We start from the raw sequence: 16,794 nt of genomic DNA on the forward strand, positions 1-16,794 counted from the left end.
AAAAAAAAAAAAAAGATTTAATTGGTAGATAAATAAATAAATTAAATGAAAGACAATAACATAACGTTCTAGTAAAGTTTAACATGATACATAAATTGCTTTGCTATACATAAAGTATGGTTTTTAAAACCTAAAACAAAACAAAATTGTGGAAATTCCAGGGAAATATATAAATCTGGAAAGAATTGACCCAAAAGCAAAAATGCACATAACACAGATTTTTCTCCAAGTACTGAAGCATGGCTTTTAACAAGGTTTGATTACATGTGTAGGTCTGAATGTGGGCATTGGCTATGAAAGCACAAAGGCATCTGTATGAGAGGAAGAAGGGCTCCTTAGGGAGTAGACACCTGGGAGGGCAATAGAACACACGGACACGCCTGTGGGAAGCAAATGCCTAGGGAATGAAAAGCAGAAGTGGGATCAAGGAAGTGGAAGAGAGGGGAGGAGGGGACTCTATAAGAACATCTTTTTGAAAATGTCATCAAGAACCTAATCATTTTTGTGCTAATTAACAGTAAATAACATTTTAATGATGTTTACCTTGAAATGAGGAACTGATTAAAATGGAAAGACAGCCAAAAAGAATATGGTCTGCATTGTTCTGGTTTCTTAAAAAAGAATTGTTTCTTCTCTTAACACATAACTTAGATTAATTTCTATGTTAAGCAGAAAATAGTGTTACTGGTGAGCTCAGCAGGCACGGAGAGTGCTAGCCATAGTTCTTCAATGAGTGGATTATGACCAGAGTATATATAATTATGGTCCTTGTCTTAAAGATGCTTCAACTCTTGAAATGTTTTGCTTTATAGTCATGTGGAAGAATATGCACTCAATATAAATACTTCTTCTTGTGGTGCTGGGGTTTCAACATACTGTCAAGGCTAAGCAAGAACTTGACCACTGAGCCAAATGTCCATCTCCATAAACAGTTATTTGAATTTTTAGATTGGATATTTTTCCTGGGCCAGCAGCATGCAGTTTGATCTTCTTTTGCAATAGTGGATGGGAACAGAGAGCATAGTGCTCAGTGATCCACACTGTCATGAGAGGAAGTAGTTATTTGCTACCATTTTCAACAAATCCCATATGTTATTTAATACTTTCTTATAAAATAGATTTTATGTTAAATAATAGTGTCGAACTGTGACTTATGTGTTCTGAACAGGTAACGTTGGCTAAGTCAAAATATGATGCTTGATATGTTAAGTAGATTAAATGCATTCATAAACTGATATTTTCAACTTTAAAAAAGATTGTTTATACTCAGTCTCATGGGAAATTCACTCACTACATGAGGACTATCCACACTATGAAGGCAAATCTCCCCCACGTAAAACCAAATAACAATAGATGAATAGATGCTAATCACATCTATGAAATTACCTGACTTCAACATCTTAGACTAGTGTTTCCCCAAAGAGTAGCACTCCAGAACCTAGCTAAATAACACACAGAAAGTAATCAACATTTGGGATTTTTCTGTTCTTGTGTTAAAGCCCTGGTCTGGTCTGTTCTTAAGATGATCTTGCCTAAACCTCTTGGGATGATTTGGTTTTGATTTCAAGTTTTTGCTGGGTTCCTCTGAGCACCTGTTCTGTTCTTTCCTCACAAGCCTTATACATTATCTCACCTAGAGTCTAGTGTGTCCCAGTACCTCTGTTTATTCTGTGCTGTGGGTGTCAAGCAGATAAAAGGCTCCTTTTGAAGTGATCATGAAATGCTTCTTGTGAGGGACTTGGCATTTGAAGTGAGTGTCATCCAGGCTCTTTATTAATTATACATTTTTCAGCAGAACTTTAATATTATCATCTTATGAAACTCATTAAAGGAAAAATAGAGATAACCCATAATCACACTCCCTAAAGTAGTCACTGTGAACATTTCAGTGCACATTATTTCTTCTCTACATGTGTAATTTTGCAAACTTGTAATCATCTCCAATATACAATTTGATCATATTTCCCACTTACACATTATAACATGTATTTTTAGTGTCTCTTCTTAGTTTTCACCACTTCACCCCTCGTAGCTGCACAGTAGTTCAGCAGACTGCCTAGTTTTGTTTACTTCTCTATCTTCTTGTCTCTAAGCACTTTTTTCCATATCCTTGCGACTGTAGTGTTCTTTTATGCACCCTGATATCTCACATGGAGTTAAAATCACTCTCAGGCTAATGAGAGCTTTTGTTTGCATCAGTTTACACTGCTGCTTAGGTAAAGGAGTTGCGCTTCCCTGGGCATTTTCTGAGCAGGGGTTAGAAACCATGAAAACATATTGTAGTGCCAAGCGAGGAGCCTGTACTATCTGTCATAGAAAGCACCCTGGTCCTTTACCTGCTCTGTGTCAAGCTATTCTGTGTCTTGCAGACAGAACAGCTGATAACCCTGTGGGTCCTGTTTGTCTTCACTATTGTGGGAAACTCTGTTGTGCTGTTCTCCACATGGAGAAGAAAAAGAAAGTCCAGAATGACCTTCTTTGTGACTCAATTGGCCATCACAGGTAAGTAACAATACATAAACCAGCATGAGAGAAGAAAACTGCATGCAAAACTCCTGTGGTGTTAGCAAGTCTGGTAATAAATTTTTTAGAGATATAAAAGCCATGTTTGAATATTTCCTTTGACAGGTTTAGCACATTCAGATGTCTGTAAGATTCCATTATGAAAATAACTTCTTGTGTTACCAACATGAAAATGCCAGTTTCAGTGTCCTCACAAAAGATCTGTAGGGCCTCGTATTTCTTATACAGAAAAGCCTCCCTGGCACACTGAGGTCATCTTATCTTATCATTTAATTTAAAAGCATGAGGAATACATCCTAGAAAAATCAACCATAATGATCTATATTTAATGATAAAATGTGGCATCTCCAGTCCTTTCAAAATACAAATATGTGGAACACTGCTGCTGGAGGTAGCATGAAAATAAGCTGATATTCAGGATCTGGAAGCTCTAATTTGGGTGTGGGGAATGTCATGTCCAGTTCAGAGGTGTGAACAACACAACACATCTGGAAGGGGAAGGGAGAAATGTGCTAAGGAAAAACATCCACTTTGAAAGAATGGTCCCTCAGGTAGAGGCTACAGTAGTAGAGCATCTGTTCTGACAGAAGAAGAAAAAACAATTAGAGAGGAAGCACAGACCCGCAGGCCAGAGAGGGGTGGGGAGAAAAGAGAGAGAAAGAAAAAGGAGAGCAAGCAGAGAGAGAGAGAGAGAGAGAGAGAGAGAGAGAGAGAGAGAAGGCATCCATCCACGGACCAGAGAGGGGTGGGGAGAAAAGAGAGAGAAAAGAAAGAGGAGAGAGAAGAGAGATAGGAGAGAGAGAGAGACAGAGAGAGAGAGAGACAGAGAGAGACAGAGAGAGAGAGAGAGCAGGCATCCATAGTCCAGAGAGGGGTGGGGAGAAAAGAGAGAGAAAAGAAAGAGGAGAGAGAAGAGAGATAGGAGAGAGAGAGAAAGAGACAGAGAGAGAGAGAGAGAGAGAGAAAGAGAGAGAGAGAGCGAGCAGGCATCCATAGTCCAGAGAGGGGTGGGGAGAAAAGAGAGAGAAAAGAAAGAGGAGAGAGAAGAGAGAGAGAGAGGGAGGGAGCATGGATCCATGGGCCAAAGAGGGGTGGGGAGAAAAGAGAGAGAAAAGAAAGAGGAGAGAGAAGAGAGATAGGAGAGAGAGAGAGAGGGAGAGAGACGGGGGGGGGGGAGAGGGAGAGGGAGCAGGCATCCACAGGCCAGAGGAAGTGTGGGACCAAATGACTCTCAGAAAAAGTGCATGAATAATCAGATATGGAGCTGAGGGATATGCTAGCAAGGTAGATTTAAATCAAATTGCAGGAAAAATGGAAATATGTTGTATATGTTGCAAGAAAGATGGTAAATCTCTATCAGAGGCTGCTCAACACATCTCAACATGCTCAACATGTGCCATGTATTGCCTCAGCTGCAATAATGACAGTAGACTTCTTGGGAATTTTGTTTGAACCACAATTTGAAAAAATTCCAATTTTTTCACACTGCATTATTTTTATTTTAGGTATCCAATTTAAAATAATTTTAATTTTGTGAAATGATTTCACATTAATTTGTAACATAAACATTGCATAGATAATACTTTATAAAACTTCTTTCATCCCCATATCATAGTTTCATATACATATAAAAATATAGTTCATATGAGTGTATATATATATATATATATATATAACATACATATCTTAATGTGCAGATTTGCAAGAATCATGAAAATATGAAAAAAATAGTGAAGGATAATAAAAGCAAGACTATTCATTTTAAGCTCATCTCTTGGTTGATAGTTCAGTTCTATGTGTAATTATTTCCCTCATTTTCAGTCTTAATCTGTTCTTGTTTCTATCCCTTCTCTTAAGGGTGTATCATAAGCATGTCATTCTAATTTTCTAATTTTTTATAATTTATTTTTTTAAATTTATTTACATTTCAAATGTTATCCTCTTACCTGGTTTCCCTCCCTCCCTCCCAGAAATACCCTATCAAATCCTCACTCCTCCTGCTTCTATAAAGATGTTCCTCTACCCACCCACCCATTCCCAACTCGCCACCCTCAATTCCCCTACACTGGAGCATCTATCTAGCCTTCATAAGACCAATGACCTCTCCTCCTATTGATGTATGACAAGGCCATCCTCTGCTACATATGCAGCTCAATCCATGTTGGTGGCTTAGTCCCTGGGAGCTCTGGGAAGTCTGGTTGGTTGATATTGTTGTTCTTCATTTGGGGTTGCAAACCCCTTCAGCTCCTTCAGTCTTTTCTCTAATTTTTCCTTTGGGGACCCCACAGTCAGTGCAATGGTTGACTGCAAGCATCTGACTCTGTATTATTAAGGCTCTGGCAGGGCCTCTCAGGGGACAGCTATATCAGGCTCCTTTCAGCAAGCACTTGTTGGCATCCACAACACTATCTGGGTTTGGTGACTTTATACGTGATGAATCCCCAGGTGGGACAGTCTCTGGATGGCCTTTCCTTCAGTCTCTGCTTTGCACTTTGTCTCCATATTTGCTCCCATGTGTATTTTGTTCCCCTTTCTAAGAAGGACTGAAGCACCCACACTTTGGTCTTCCTTCTTGAGCTTCATGTGGCCTGTGAACTATATCTTGGGTGTTTGGAGCTTTTGGGCTAATATCCACTTATCAGTGAGTGCATAACATGTGGTTTTTTTTGTTGTTGTTGTTTTGTTTTGTTTTGTTTTTGTTTTTGTTTTTGTTTTGTTTTTTTTGCAGAGATTAACTATGGAGCAGGGACTGAAGGAAGGGCAAGCCAGCCTAAATATAGCTATCTCCTGAGAGGCTCTGACAGTACCTGACTAACACAGATGTAGAGGCTCACAGCCATCCATTGAACTGAGTACAGGGTCACCATGTGTGTTCTTTTGTGAGTCTGTGTACCAGAGGCTTTTCACGAAGATCTCTGGCACCGCCTGGTGCGAGAGTTCCATCGAAGTGAATCTAGCAAGGGCAGGGAGGGGAAGTCGCTTCTGCCACTCTGCTGCTGCAGTCGGCTTCACCTCCATCTCTGCCTTGCCCTCCAGGTTACTCAGTTACTCCACATCACCCTGCACTGAGTTGGGTCAGGCTGTCGGGCTGTCAGGCTGGGCCTACAAGAGGCCTACTATACTAGCCAGTGAGGAGTGCAGCTCAGCTTCAGGTGGCATTTTTGGAAAGCACACCTCTTCCTAAGTGTTACAGCTCTTAGAACAAAAGGCTCAGATGACAAAGTAGTTCTTGAACACCTTTAATTCCCTGGATAGGATTTATATACAGTTTTTGGGGTCATTCAGGGTTCAACAGCAGGTACTTCTCATTGGTTTGGACTGAGAGCTTGGGGAAACCTTCTTTGCATGTAGGAAGGCTTGGTGCTGCTAATATGTGACCAATATCACACACCTCTCCTGTGTGGGGCTGTGGGAGCTGTGACTGCAACAGGAGCCCAGGGACCCAGGAGGAATGGTCGAACATAGAAGGTGTTCGACCACGCAGGCAGAAATTACCACCCACTGGGTCTCCAGAGTTCCAGACCTTTGCTCGACCTAGACCAGGTTGTCTGCATAACCCACCACCCCACATTCTTTTGTGATTGGGTTACCTCACTCAGGATTATATTTTCTACAACCATTCATTTGCCTAAGAATTGCATGAATTTATCGTTTTTTAATAGCTGAGTAGTACTCCATTGTGGAAATGTACCACATTTTCTGTTTCCATTCCTCTGTTAAAGGATATCTGGTTTTTTTCCAGCTTCTAGCTATAATATATAACAAGAACACATGATCCACTATGTTCATAGAAATTTTGTTTTGTTTTGTTTTGTTTTGTTTTGTTTTCTCAAGAGAGAGGGTTTCTCTGTGTAGCCCTGGCTCCCCTGGAACTCACTCTGTAGACCAGGCTGGCTTCGAACTCAGAGATCCACCTGCCTCTGCTTCCCAAGTGTTGGGATTAAAGGCAGAAATTTCTTTTTTTATTGGATATTTTATTTATTTGCATTTCAAATGTTATCCCCTTTCCCAGTTTCCCCTCTGTAAAGCCCCTAACCTATCCTCCATGCCTCTGCTTCTAAAAGGGTGCTCCCCACCCATTCCCTTCAGCTTTCCCACCCTGGTATTACCCTACACTGGGGCATCAAGCCTTCCCAGGACCAAGGACCTCTCCTCCCATTGAAGCCCAACAAGGCCATCCTCTGCTACATATTCTTCTGGAGCCATGGGTCTCTCTCCATGTGTACACTTAGGTTGGTGGTTTAGTCTCTGGGAGCTCTGGGGGATCTGGTTGGTTGATATTGTTTTTTTTCCTATGGGAAAAATTTCTTGAAGAAAAATTGTTGCACATTGTTGTCTTAGTCAGGGTTTCTATTCTTACACAAACATCATGACCAAGAAGTAAGTTGGGGAGGAAAGGGTTTATTCAGCTTACACTTCCACATTGCTGTTAATCACCCAAAGGAATTCAGGACTGGAACTCAAACAGGTCAGGAAGCAGGAGCTGATGCAGAGGCCATTGGAGGGATGTTACTTACTGGCTTGCTTCCCCTGGCTTGCTCAGCTTGCTTTCTTATAGAACCCAAGACCACCAGCCCAGGAATGGTACCACCCATTATTGCCCCTCCCCACTTTTATCACTGATTGAGAAAATGCCTTACAGATGGATCTCATGGAAGCATTTCTTCACCTGAAGCTCTTTTCTCTGTAATAACTCCAGCCTGTGTCAAGTTGACACACAAAACCAGCCAGTAAAATTATATTTCTTTAATAATGTTTCAATTAACTTTTAAAAAATTCATACAATATAGTTTTGCCATATTCACTTCTATCCTCCAACTACCAGTTGATAGCTCACATCTCAAACCACAAATAGGTAGGAAAAGAGCACATTTTAACTAGCATGAGATTCTTAAACCTCAACATCCCCTACCCCTCACAAGGGGCATACTTACTCCAGGAAAATCACACTACCCATCCTCCCCAAACAATCACCAACAGGGGACCAAGTGTTCCAATGCCCAAGACTTGTGGAGATACCTTCTTCAAGCTAGCACATTTGCTTTTTTTTGAGAACTTGGTTTAGTTCCATACTCCATTTTTAGTTGGATTGTTTGTTTTCTTGAAGTTAAAAAAAATTACTTGTATATTCTACCTGTTAATCTTCTCTGAGATTTACAGCTAGTGAAAGTCCTTCTCAATTAGGTAGACTAAACCTCTTCCCTCAAGTGATAATGCCCTTTGCTAAGCAGGTACTATTTTGTTTTATGTGACCCTATTCACCAACTCTTGGACTTAATGCCTAGAATTAACTGATCTTGGTATCTTAGAAAATGCTTTTATATTTTTATACTTTCATAAATATTTCAAGTGAAGAATAATTTTGAACAATAGAAATATTGCCAGAAGTCTAAGATTGAGTCTCAGGGTCCTAAGATGGTATGTCTTACAAAAGCTATTGAAAGGACCCCCTATACAGGAGCCACGACCTCCAGGTCTTTGGTAGCAAAGATGAGAAGACATGAATAAGAATGGAGAGCATTTATAAACAAAAGCAGACACCACTGAGGAACCCCACTCTTAAATATTATATAGATATGATTTCATGCCCTTACCCACGTCCCTATGGCTCCTCCAAGTTTCTGTTAACTCTAAGCTGTTGTTATATTTGTCTCTGGCTGCCTGTCTCCCCTAATCCCTCCTGTCTCCCCTAATCCCTTCTTTCTCCCCTGATCCCTTCTGTCTCCCATGATCTCTCCTGTCTCCACTGATCTCTCCTGTCTCCTCCTGATCTCTTCTATCTCCCCTGGTCCCTCCTGTCTCCCGTGATCCCTCCTGTACCCCATAATCTCTCCTGTCTCCCTTGATCCCCCCAGTCTTCCCTGGTCCCTCCTGTCTTCCACGATCCCTCCTGTCTCCCATGATCCCTCATTCTCACTGACATCTCATTTTCATCATCTCATGGGATTGTATTGCATGCAAGCCTAACCAAACACCCACCTCTTCCTTTGTTTTCTTGAACATTACCTGCAGAAACATGAATTTTTATGCTAAAAAGATGTCAGTGAACATTTTAGGAAACATAATTATATCATTAAAAAGAAAATATCTTAAAATTGTATATAATATGTTCTTACAACTGCCAGCTGTTACCAGAACTTCTCAGTTCTGTGTGGTTCCAACCATGTGTCTTATTTGTGCAATTCTAAAAGTTTAATTTATCTCTAAATGTCTATTATCTTATATCAGAAAGTCTTACTTTTCTTTGTTTAATTTGTAATTTATTTTTGCCTTACTTTTTACTCCTACCAAGGAATACTATTTAGATCCTTTGTTTTCCAAAACAACAAATATCAGACTTCTTTATAGAGAGAAAATAAGTTTCTGTCTAAAGAAGTAACACCAGAGGCAGTTATAATGAGAAACATATTGGCAAACATATGAATTTGCATTTTGCTTTGAAATTCTCCTGGCTAGAAAATAAACCCTTCTGGATTATTTTAAATTGTAAATTCCATGGATCCAACTATGAGCATATTATGTGGTCTTACTTCAAACACTATGAACTTCTCAGTTTATAACCAATACTATAACCTATACTAATTAGAACAATGCTTGAACTTCATTACAAGATATCCATCACTACTGCAGAGAGCTCAGACTTGAAGGTAAGCAATCCATATTATAAAAATAATTTTAATCAAAAAGAATTGTAATGTAAAATGTTGTTCTTAAAACATTCAAAAACTATTTAAATTATTACATAGTACATAGATATTGTATATACTTAATCTAAAGGAAGTTAGTTAAGAAAAAAGATAAAAATATTAGAATTATTAGCCTAGGTAAGATCAATTTTATATGAACAGTTACATTGTATATAGGCTATGTAGCCACACAAAAATAACAAAATTGTCATATTTTTCAAACAACCAGCTATAATCTTTTCAGATTTAATATAGAAATATTATATTAATATACAAGCATGAGATAAGCTCTACAACTCACCACCCCAAGGGTCAAGGATGCCTGAGACTAGAAAACCAAACCCTATATTATCCTAGCCATAATGTGATTTGTTCTCCTGGATGTTGGACTTACTTGGTTTTTATTCACTTCTGTTTCCCTATTTCTTAAACTTGGAATCAGAATATCTATTGTTGATAAATGTTGCCTGTGTTAATTGCACCAGTCCACAGCTGCAGACAAACTTGCTGCAGGAGACGAATAGCATGCCTTACCCCTACAAACTCAGGTTTGTAGGAATGAAATGAACATATTTTGGATGCAATAAGAACAAGCAATTTTGAAGGCTGAAAGTCATTCTGTAGTATTTGTCTGGTCCAATTTTTCTCAAAGGCTACACTGGTCAAACAAAATGCACACTACATATGATCATATTTGGCCTGAGGGTAACTTGTTAATAACCCCAGATATATCCATTTAAAATTAAGAATTTGAAATTTTTGTGACATTATAAAAGACTGGCTCACGAAGTATGAATCCAATCTGCAGTTCACCAGGGCCAATATTAAGTTGTAAGGTTGGCCTTGTGAGGAATGGAGGACGGGGACGGAAGAGTTTAATATTTTCGATACAGACTTTAAGACTTTACAGACTTTACAGACTTTATTTGAGGACTTAATTTTTTTTTTGTCTACATTGAGAGTGCCATGGTAAGACTTCTCCATGGTTTTTACTTGTAATTTTTAAAATAAGCCTGAAACATTCTGTGCCTTAGTCATCGTAATCATAGAAGTAAAATATAGAGGGAAATTTTCTACTGACATGAATGGAAGCTTTCAGGAAGATCCTGTGGCCATCTCAGTTAAGAGAAAAACTCAGATCATCTCATACCTGTTCAGCACTAGGATTCTGTTTGCAGCTGTGTGTGTTGGGTTTTTCTACATAAAGGAGAGAACACTAAGACACTAAACCTGAAAGGTAAAGATAGAGGCAGAGGCAGAGGCAGAAGCAGAGGCCTTAACCTCAGAAGGGGGAGCGGGTCTCACTCAAAAATGCTGATGTTAGAATGTCCCTGCAAAGAACAAGCTTGCCCAAGTGCAGCTGTCCTTTACAGGTGACTTCCTCTGGGCATCCAGGGAAAGACATTAATTTAAGGGGCTGCTGTGGTTACTTCTCTAGTGCTGTGAGAAAATACCATGACCTCAGCAATTTAGAGGAGGGAAGTTTGTTGGGGCTGGTTGGTAACAGAAGGGTAAGAGTCCATCAGGGTAGCAAGTAGCATATGCAGTGGTAGGAGCAGGAAGCTGACGACGTCTTTGATCAGAGCACAAATGCAGAATGGCAGTGGGGTCAGGTGTGGTGGTTTGACTAGGAATGGCCTCCATAAACTCCCGATTTGAATGCTTAGTCACTAGGAGTTGGCACTACCAGGAGGTGTGTACTTGTTGAAGTAAATGTGGCTTTTATGGAAGAAGTGTGTCACTGGGACAGGGGTTTGCTTTGAAGATTCAACTGCTCAAATCAGGTTGTGTCTCTGTCTTTTCCTGTTGCCTGTGGGTCCATCTAGATCTAGAACTCTCAGCTCCTCCGGCACCCATTTCTGCCTGTGTGCTGCCATGCTCCCAGCCATGTTAACGATGGAGTAAACCTCTGAACTGTAAACCAACCTCAATTAAATGTTTTCCTTTGGAAGCGTTTGCCATGGTCATGGTGTTTCTTTGACACAATAGAAACACTAATTAAACACTGGGCAATAATTTAAACACTCAAAACTCACCCCCAGTGAACTAAGTACATACTGCAGCAAGCCTCCACTTCCCCAAAGTTCCATAGCCTCACAAAACAGAACTGCAACTGGAGGCCAAGTGATCAAATGCCTGAGCTTCTGGGATACCCGAACCACCATAGATACCGTTCTAGTTACTTCTGCCTTACTAGGTAACATCCTTGAGAGAAGTGAGAGCAGGAACTCAAGCAAGAACTTGAAGCAGAAACTACAAGGAATGCTTTTTCCTAGCTTGTTTGCTCCTGGGCTCGTGCTTAGCTAACTTTCTTATATACCTCAGAGCCACTTTCCCAGGGAATGCCACCACACACACATACACACACACACACACACACACACACACACACACACACACACACACACAGGAATGGACTCTCCTGCATCTATTAATAGTCAAGGTTATCCCATGTTCCAAGATCTGCCCATGGGCCAATATGATCTAGAAATTCCTTAATTGAGGCTTTCCTTGGGATGACTAGTTTACATTGTGTTGACAATAAAACTAACTACAATAGGGCCATACACAAGCCTAGCATAGCTTGTGCCATAACACAAGCATAGATGGTTTAAATAATGCTGTTCTTCTACTTCCAATCAGGGGATTGATGAAAACCATCCAGGTGCAGGAAATTAGTTATTTAGTTATTCTGGTGAGATCAGGTTTTATTGCTACCATAGGAAGGACAGGTGTCTAACCTTGTATAGAGTTGCAATACTAGTATCAGACTGTGGTACACTTGGCTAAAGAGGTGGAAGCAATGAAAGGCCATGGAAAAGGAAGCCCCACAAAGCCATGTCAGGCAAGTTTAGTGAAGGCACTTGAACTAAAAGAAACTATGACTGTGTTGTGGAAGCAAGGTTTCCAGATGAATACTGGAGAGGATTCAATGAGAGCTGTGGACTAGGTGGCAGGACATGGTAGCAGCAAAGAAGGACACAGGAGGGGAAATTTGACTCTACAAATTAAATTCTACGAAGTGTTCAAAAGCTGTCCCATGACCTACCATTGACCTAACCTTGTGTTTTAATATTTAAATTGAAATAGAAATGCATCATTTTTTCCTCTTCCCTCCCTCCACCCCCTCCTAGCCACCCTATCATGAGCCCTCTCAATTTCCTCTTCAAGTTAGTCAACTCTTTTTGCTTTAATTATTATTGTTATATATGTGTGGGTATGTGTCTCTGTGTACATGTTTACAACCTATTGAGTCCATTTTTGCTGTGGGTTATATGTGGTTTCAAAGATGACCAGTCTGTGTTATAAGCTGAGGGGACTTACCCCTGAGTAAAGCTAATTCTGCTTCTTTTGGAAGTCGTAGTCCTTAGTCTAGGGATGTGTGGGACTCCATAAAATTGTCCTCCTTCCACATCAACAAGTTCATTGATATTGCCATTATTCCAGTCTTATTTCTAAGATAGAAGGTTTCACAGCACACTTCCTAGTATTCTGGCATTTACAATCTTTCTATTCCCTTTTCTCATAATTTTTTTCTGAGCCATAGAGTCTAGAGTCATGATGTGGATGTGTTGTTGGGATTGGGCTCCTCACAATCAGGTTGGTGTCTGAATTGCATTATGATTTTCTGTGTTGGCCTCCATTTGGTGTAAAGAAATGCTTCTTTGATAAGGGGTGGTAGATATACTTGAGCAAGTAGAAGGATGAGATTTAGAATGTAGTAAGGGATTGTACTGGTCTAGCAAAGTGACAGTAGTAGATTCTTTCTTAATGCCAATACCTCACTAGCTCAGGAAGCTGGTTTGGTTTCCAGTAGCAGGAATGATCCTCTCCTGTTGAGGCAATTACACAGCCATTGACTGCCCCTGGCATGTGAGTGCCACTTATTGCACCTTTATGTATATCCTGCCAAACTGGTGATTACCATAGTTCATAAATATTGCAGTGGACAAGACTTTTTAATTCCTTCCTTGGTAATTTACATAGTACTTTCTGGAACCATAGAAGATGAAGTGCAAAAATTAACTTTCAGATGAGAAAAGGCTTGAATTGTTTGAGTCCTGTGTTCTAAGTGTGTGGTGTATTCCTCAATGGGAGCCCATCTTCAACTCCTGAACTGAGGGTTACATCAGTAGTTTATATTGTTTGGGGAGTTACTTAAACTACACTTACCAACACTTTAGAGGGGGATTCTCACACCTGGTACTGGCGTCTTTGTTGGTCTATGGTCCTTATAGGGACCACTGTCATCTTAAGAGGCTTAGATTCTTCCCACATATACTTCTATATAAAATAATAATTACTTAATGTTTCTATCAGGCAGTTTTGAGGCCATTTCACCCTTATCACTACTTCTCCTATATTTATAGTGAGGGAAATTAAGCAAAGAGAGTTTGCCCTAGGTCATACAGTAACAGGAGACAAGGAAGGCAAGCCCAGGTACTCTTTCTTCCAATCGTGATCTCTCAATCACTGTGGGCTGCACCCTGCCAGCATGCATACGTGTACGTAGGTGATCCATGGGTGCATGAACTGCTTCAGGATAATGGAAGTGGATGTTGCAGAATTGAGAGGATGGTGTCAACATATTTGACAAATGCGTAGGAGTATGCAAGATAGAACAGAAGTGTAACTAGGGGCAAAAGGATGTATGAGCTAAATGTAGAAATCTCAAAAATTGAAAGTGCGATGACTCAGCTAAAATATCTATAGCCGAGCAGCTGCCTGGATTTCCAGCCTGCACAGTAAGTGTCAGGATTGCCTGGCTGGTGGAGACCCACTCATGAAGGACAGGGTGCAGGAAGTTCCTGCACACTCAGTACCTGCCAGCTTGGTGTTGCTGATTGAAACAGGTTTCACTAGAGGCACTTCTCTACATAGCCTCTGTAAGCATGCATGTTATGCTTCACATCTATCATCTCCTAGATGGAGGGGGCTTCTGAGAATCATTAGGAAGGGAAGCATGCTGGGAGTGTGGGGTAGAAAATTACACCCATGTGTTCTCTTGCTCCACAAGACTCCAAGCTTTCCATCATCTAACCAGAGTTCCATTATGTCCTGGGCCTATGAATACCCATCCCATTCGAGAGGGACATTCTTTATGGATTAAAGGCTTGGGATTGGAAAGCACACTGCTTTCAGTCCTGTTTGCCCCCTACTATATGCCCTAGAGAAATGGGTAGGGAAGTGCCATTGCCACAGAAGACAAGTTTCACTCATTTGAAATTTTTCTGATTCAGGAGCTGGAGAGGTGCCTCCTCTATTAGGAGTACTTGCTGTTCTCCTAGAATTGCCTAGTTCAGTCCCCATTACTTGCAGCAGGTGGCATATGACCTCCTGTAACTTCACCTTCAGGGGACCCAATACCTTCTGGTACTCCTACACATAAGCAGAAATAATCCACTAAAAAATAAATCCCACCTCAGATTGATATTCATGGTAAGACACATTAGGATTTGCAGAAAGGTAAATGGTTTTACTTTTTTTTTTCTCAAAACTTGGGGAAGCTCAGGCCTGGAAACATTTTCATTTGCAAATTTACCCAGAGATAACCGGAGACACTATTCTTTCAAAGAATGTATTCCTCTCTAAACTCTTGTAAACAAAAATGTTCCCAAACTCATTCTTTCATGAACATTTTGACTTACCAGTATCTTGAGTTAGTCAAGTTGGTTAGAATTGCAAGCAATTTTACCCCTGCCTTGGAGAAGTGAACATTTTTATTAATATTTATGTCCTAGTTAGCTTTTTAGGGTTTTGATAAAGACAATGACAAAAAGCAATGGGGAGCAAGGGGGTTATTTGGCTTACAGATCTGGCTCATAAACTATCATTGAAGGAAACCAAGGCAAGCAAGGACTCTAGGCAGGAAACTGGAGGCAAGAAATGAGGCAGAGACCGTGGAAGAAAGAGCTTAATGGATTGTTATTGATGACTTGCACATTTTGCCTTCTTATACATAGTCGTGGCCACATGGCCAGAAGTGGTAGCAGCCATAGTGAACTGGACCCTTCTATATCAACCATTAATCAGGAGAAGACTACACAGGCTGGCATACAGGCTAATCTAATCATCTAATAGGGGGATGGGGGTGGGGGGAGGGTACATAGTTGGATTCTTAGTGAGGTTTCCTTTACCCAGATGATCCAAGCTTGTGTTAACAATAAACTAGCCAGCTCAATTAGTTTCCCAATCTAAAATGTGGGAATATCATTTAGGATTGTAGTGAGGACTTAGGGGGAATAATATATTTGAGGTACCCATTTCAAGGTGAGGCACTTGTTGCTCAGGGATACCAGTTGTGAATGACCTCTGCCATTGCTGAAATGCAAGTTCTCTGGATCACACCAAAGCTCCCCTTATTCATCCTGCACTTACTTGGGACTTTGCACATGTTTATCTCTGAATCTTAGTGTGAGCGTAGAGATACTCAAACTTTCTCATCCAATATATGCTCAAATGAGTTCAAGACATGCTGCTTTCAAATTCATACTGATTCAGGCTGATTCATACTGATTAGTTTGAACTGAATACAGTTAAAAACCAGAAAACACTGAAGAGGCTTTCTCTAAATCCTTCTCTACCTAAAGACAGATCATCCACCAAGAACCCAGTGAATATAAATTCTTCCATGAGCATTTCATTATCCCAAGGGGAAGAAGGATCTTACCCTAAGAGCCATCTGGAAACTGCTGTATCATACCCAGGTGACCTGTCATATCTCCATCTAGTCTGTTCATATTTCATATAAATCCCACTTCCTTTTAAAGTGATTTGGTAGCAACTTCACCCCCATATGTGTACCTTCCTACACCTAATTTTAAAAGTTAATACATTTGTGTACTTTTCATCTGTCACTTCTCATTTCATAAACCCAGTTGCTGGATAAAGAAGGGAGCTTTTTTTTCCCTTATCTTATTAAATCAACCAGCTCAAGGGACATCATTAATGACAGAATATTTGAAAAACTGTTTTCAGATCCATTATTAGTGGTTCTTCTGAGGCAGAAAATAAGTACAAGCAGTCATAGTGGGGTAAGGCCAGTCAACACTCATCATTAAAATCTGCTCTGTCAGTCTCCTACTCATAGACCAGAGCTTTGAGTGATTCTTTGATGAGATCAACATTCTCATTTGCAATTAGTCTTTTAATCATTTAGCTGGTAAGTCAATTAGAGTTAGACTTAGCTACACATACATAAAACATAGATAATGGTGGCTTAAATTTATGTAGATTAATATTTTTACATCAGGTAAGGAAGTTCAGATCTAGGTAATCCAGGGCTCCTGTTGTGTTTTCTTATAATTGAGGACCCATACATCTTTACATAGTTTATCCTCAAGGCTAGTTCATGGTATGGAAGGCTATAACATAACCTTTACCTGAACCCCCACCTATTGAGATTTTTTTTTTTTTTTTGGTACTTACCACCTCTAACTGCAGGAAAGACTAAATAATGCTTTTATTTATTTCACATCTAATGTGAGCTGATTGGCCAGAAGAAAATGAAGTTTTATTTCCTTTTTTTTTTAACTTTTATTGCATTATGATGAGAAAAGTTACATGATTTCAATTTATCTGAATT

General features: G+C 40.0%; 1 protein-coding gene across 2 annotated transcripts in view; it reads left to right on the forward strand.

The window, feature by feature from the left end:
• The window catches only part of Npsr1 (neuropeptide S receptor 1), a 207,242-nt gene that overhangs the window by 30,848 nt on the left and 159,600 nt on the right, over positions 1-16,794 (forward strand). For both annotated transcript variants that reach the window (XM_031344054.1, XM_031344055.1), the window contains exon 2: positions 2,370-2,502. In XM_031344054.1, coding sequence (XP_031199914.1) covers positions 2,370-2,502 — 133 coding nt within the window. The remainder of the gene's footprint in view (positions 1-2,369; positions 2,503-16,794) is intronic.

The sequence above is a fragment of the Mastomys coucha genome, unplaced genomic scaffold (genome assembly GCF_008632895.1).
Source record: "Mastomys coucha isolate ucsf_1 unplaced genomic scaffold, UCSF_Mcou_1 pScaffold23, whole genome shotgun sequence".
NCBI lineage: Eukaryota > Metazoa > Chordata > Mammalia > Rodentia > Muridae > Mastomys > Mastomys coucha.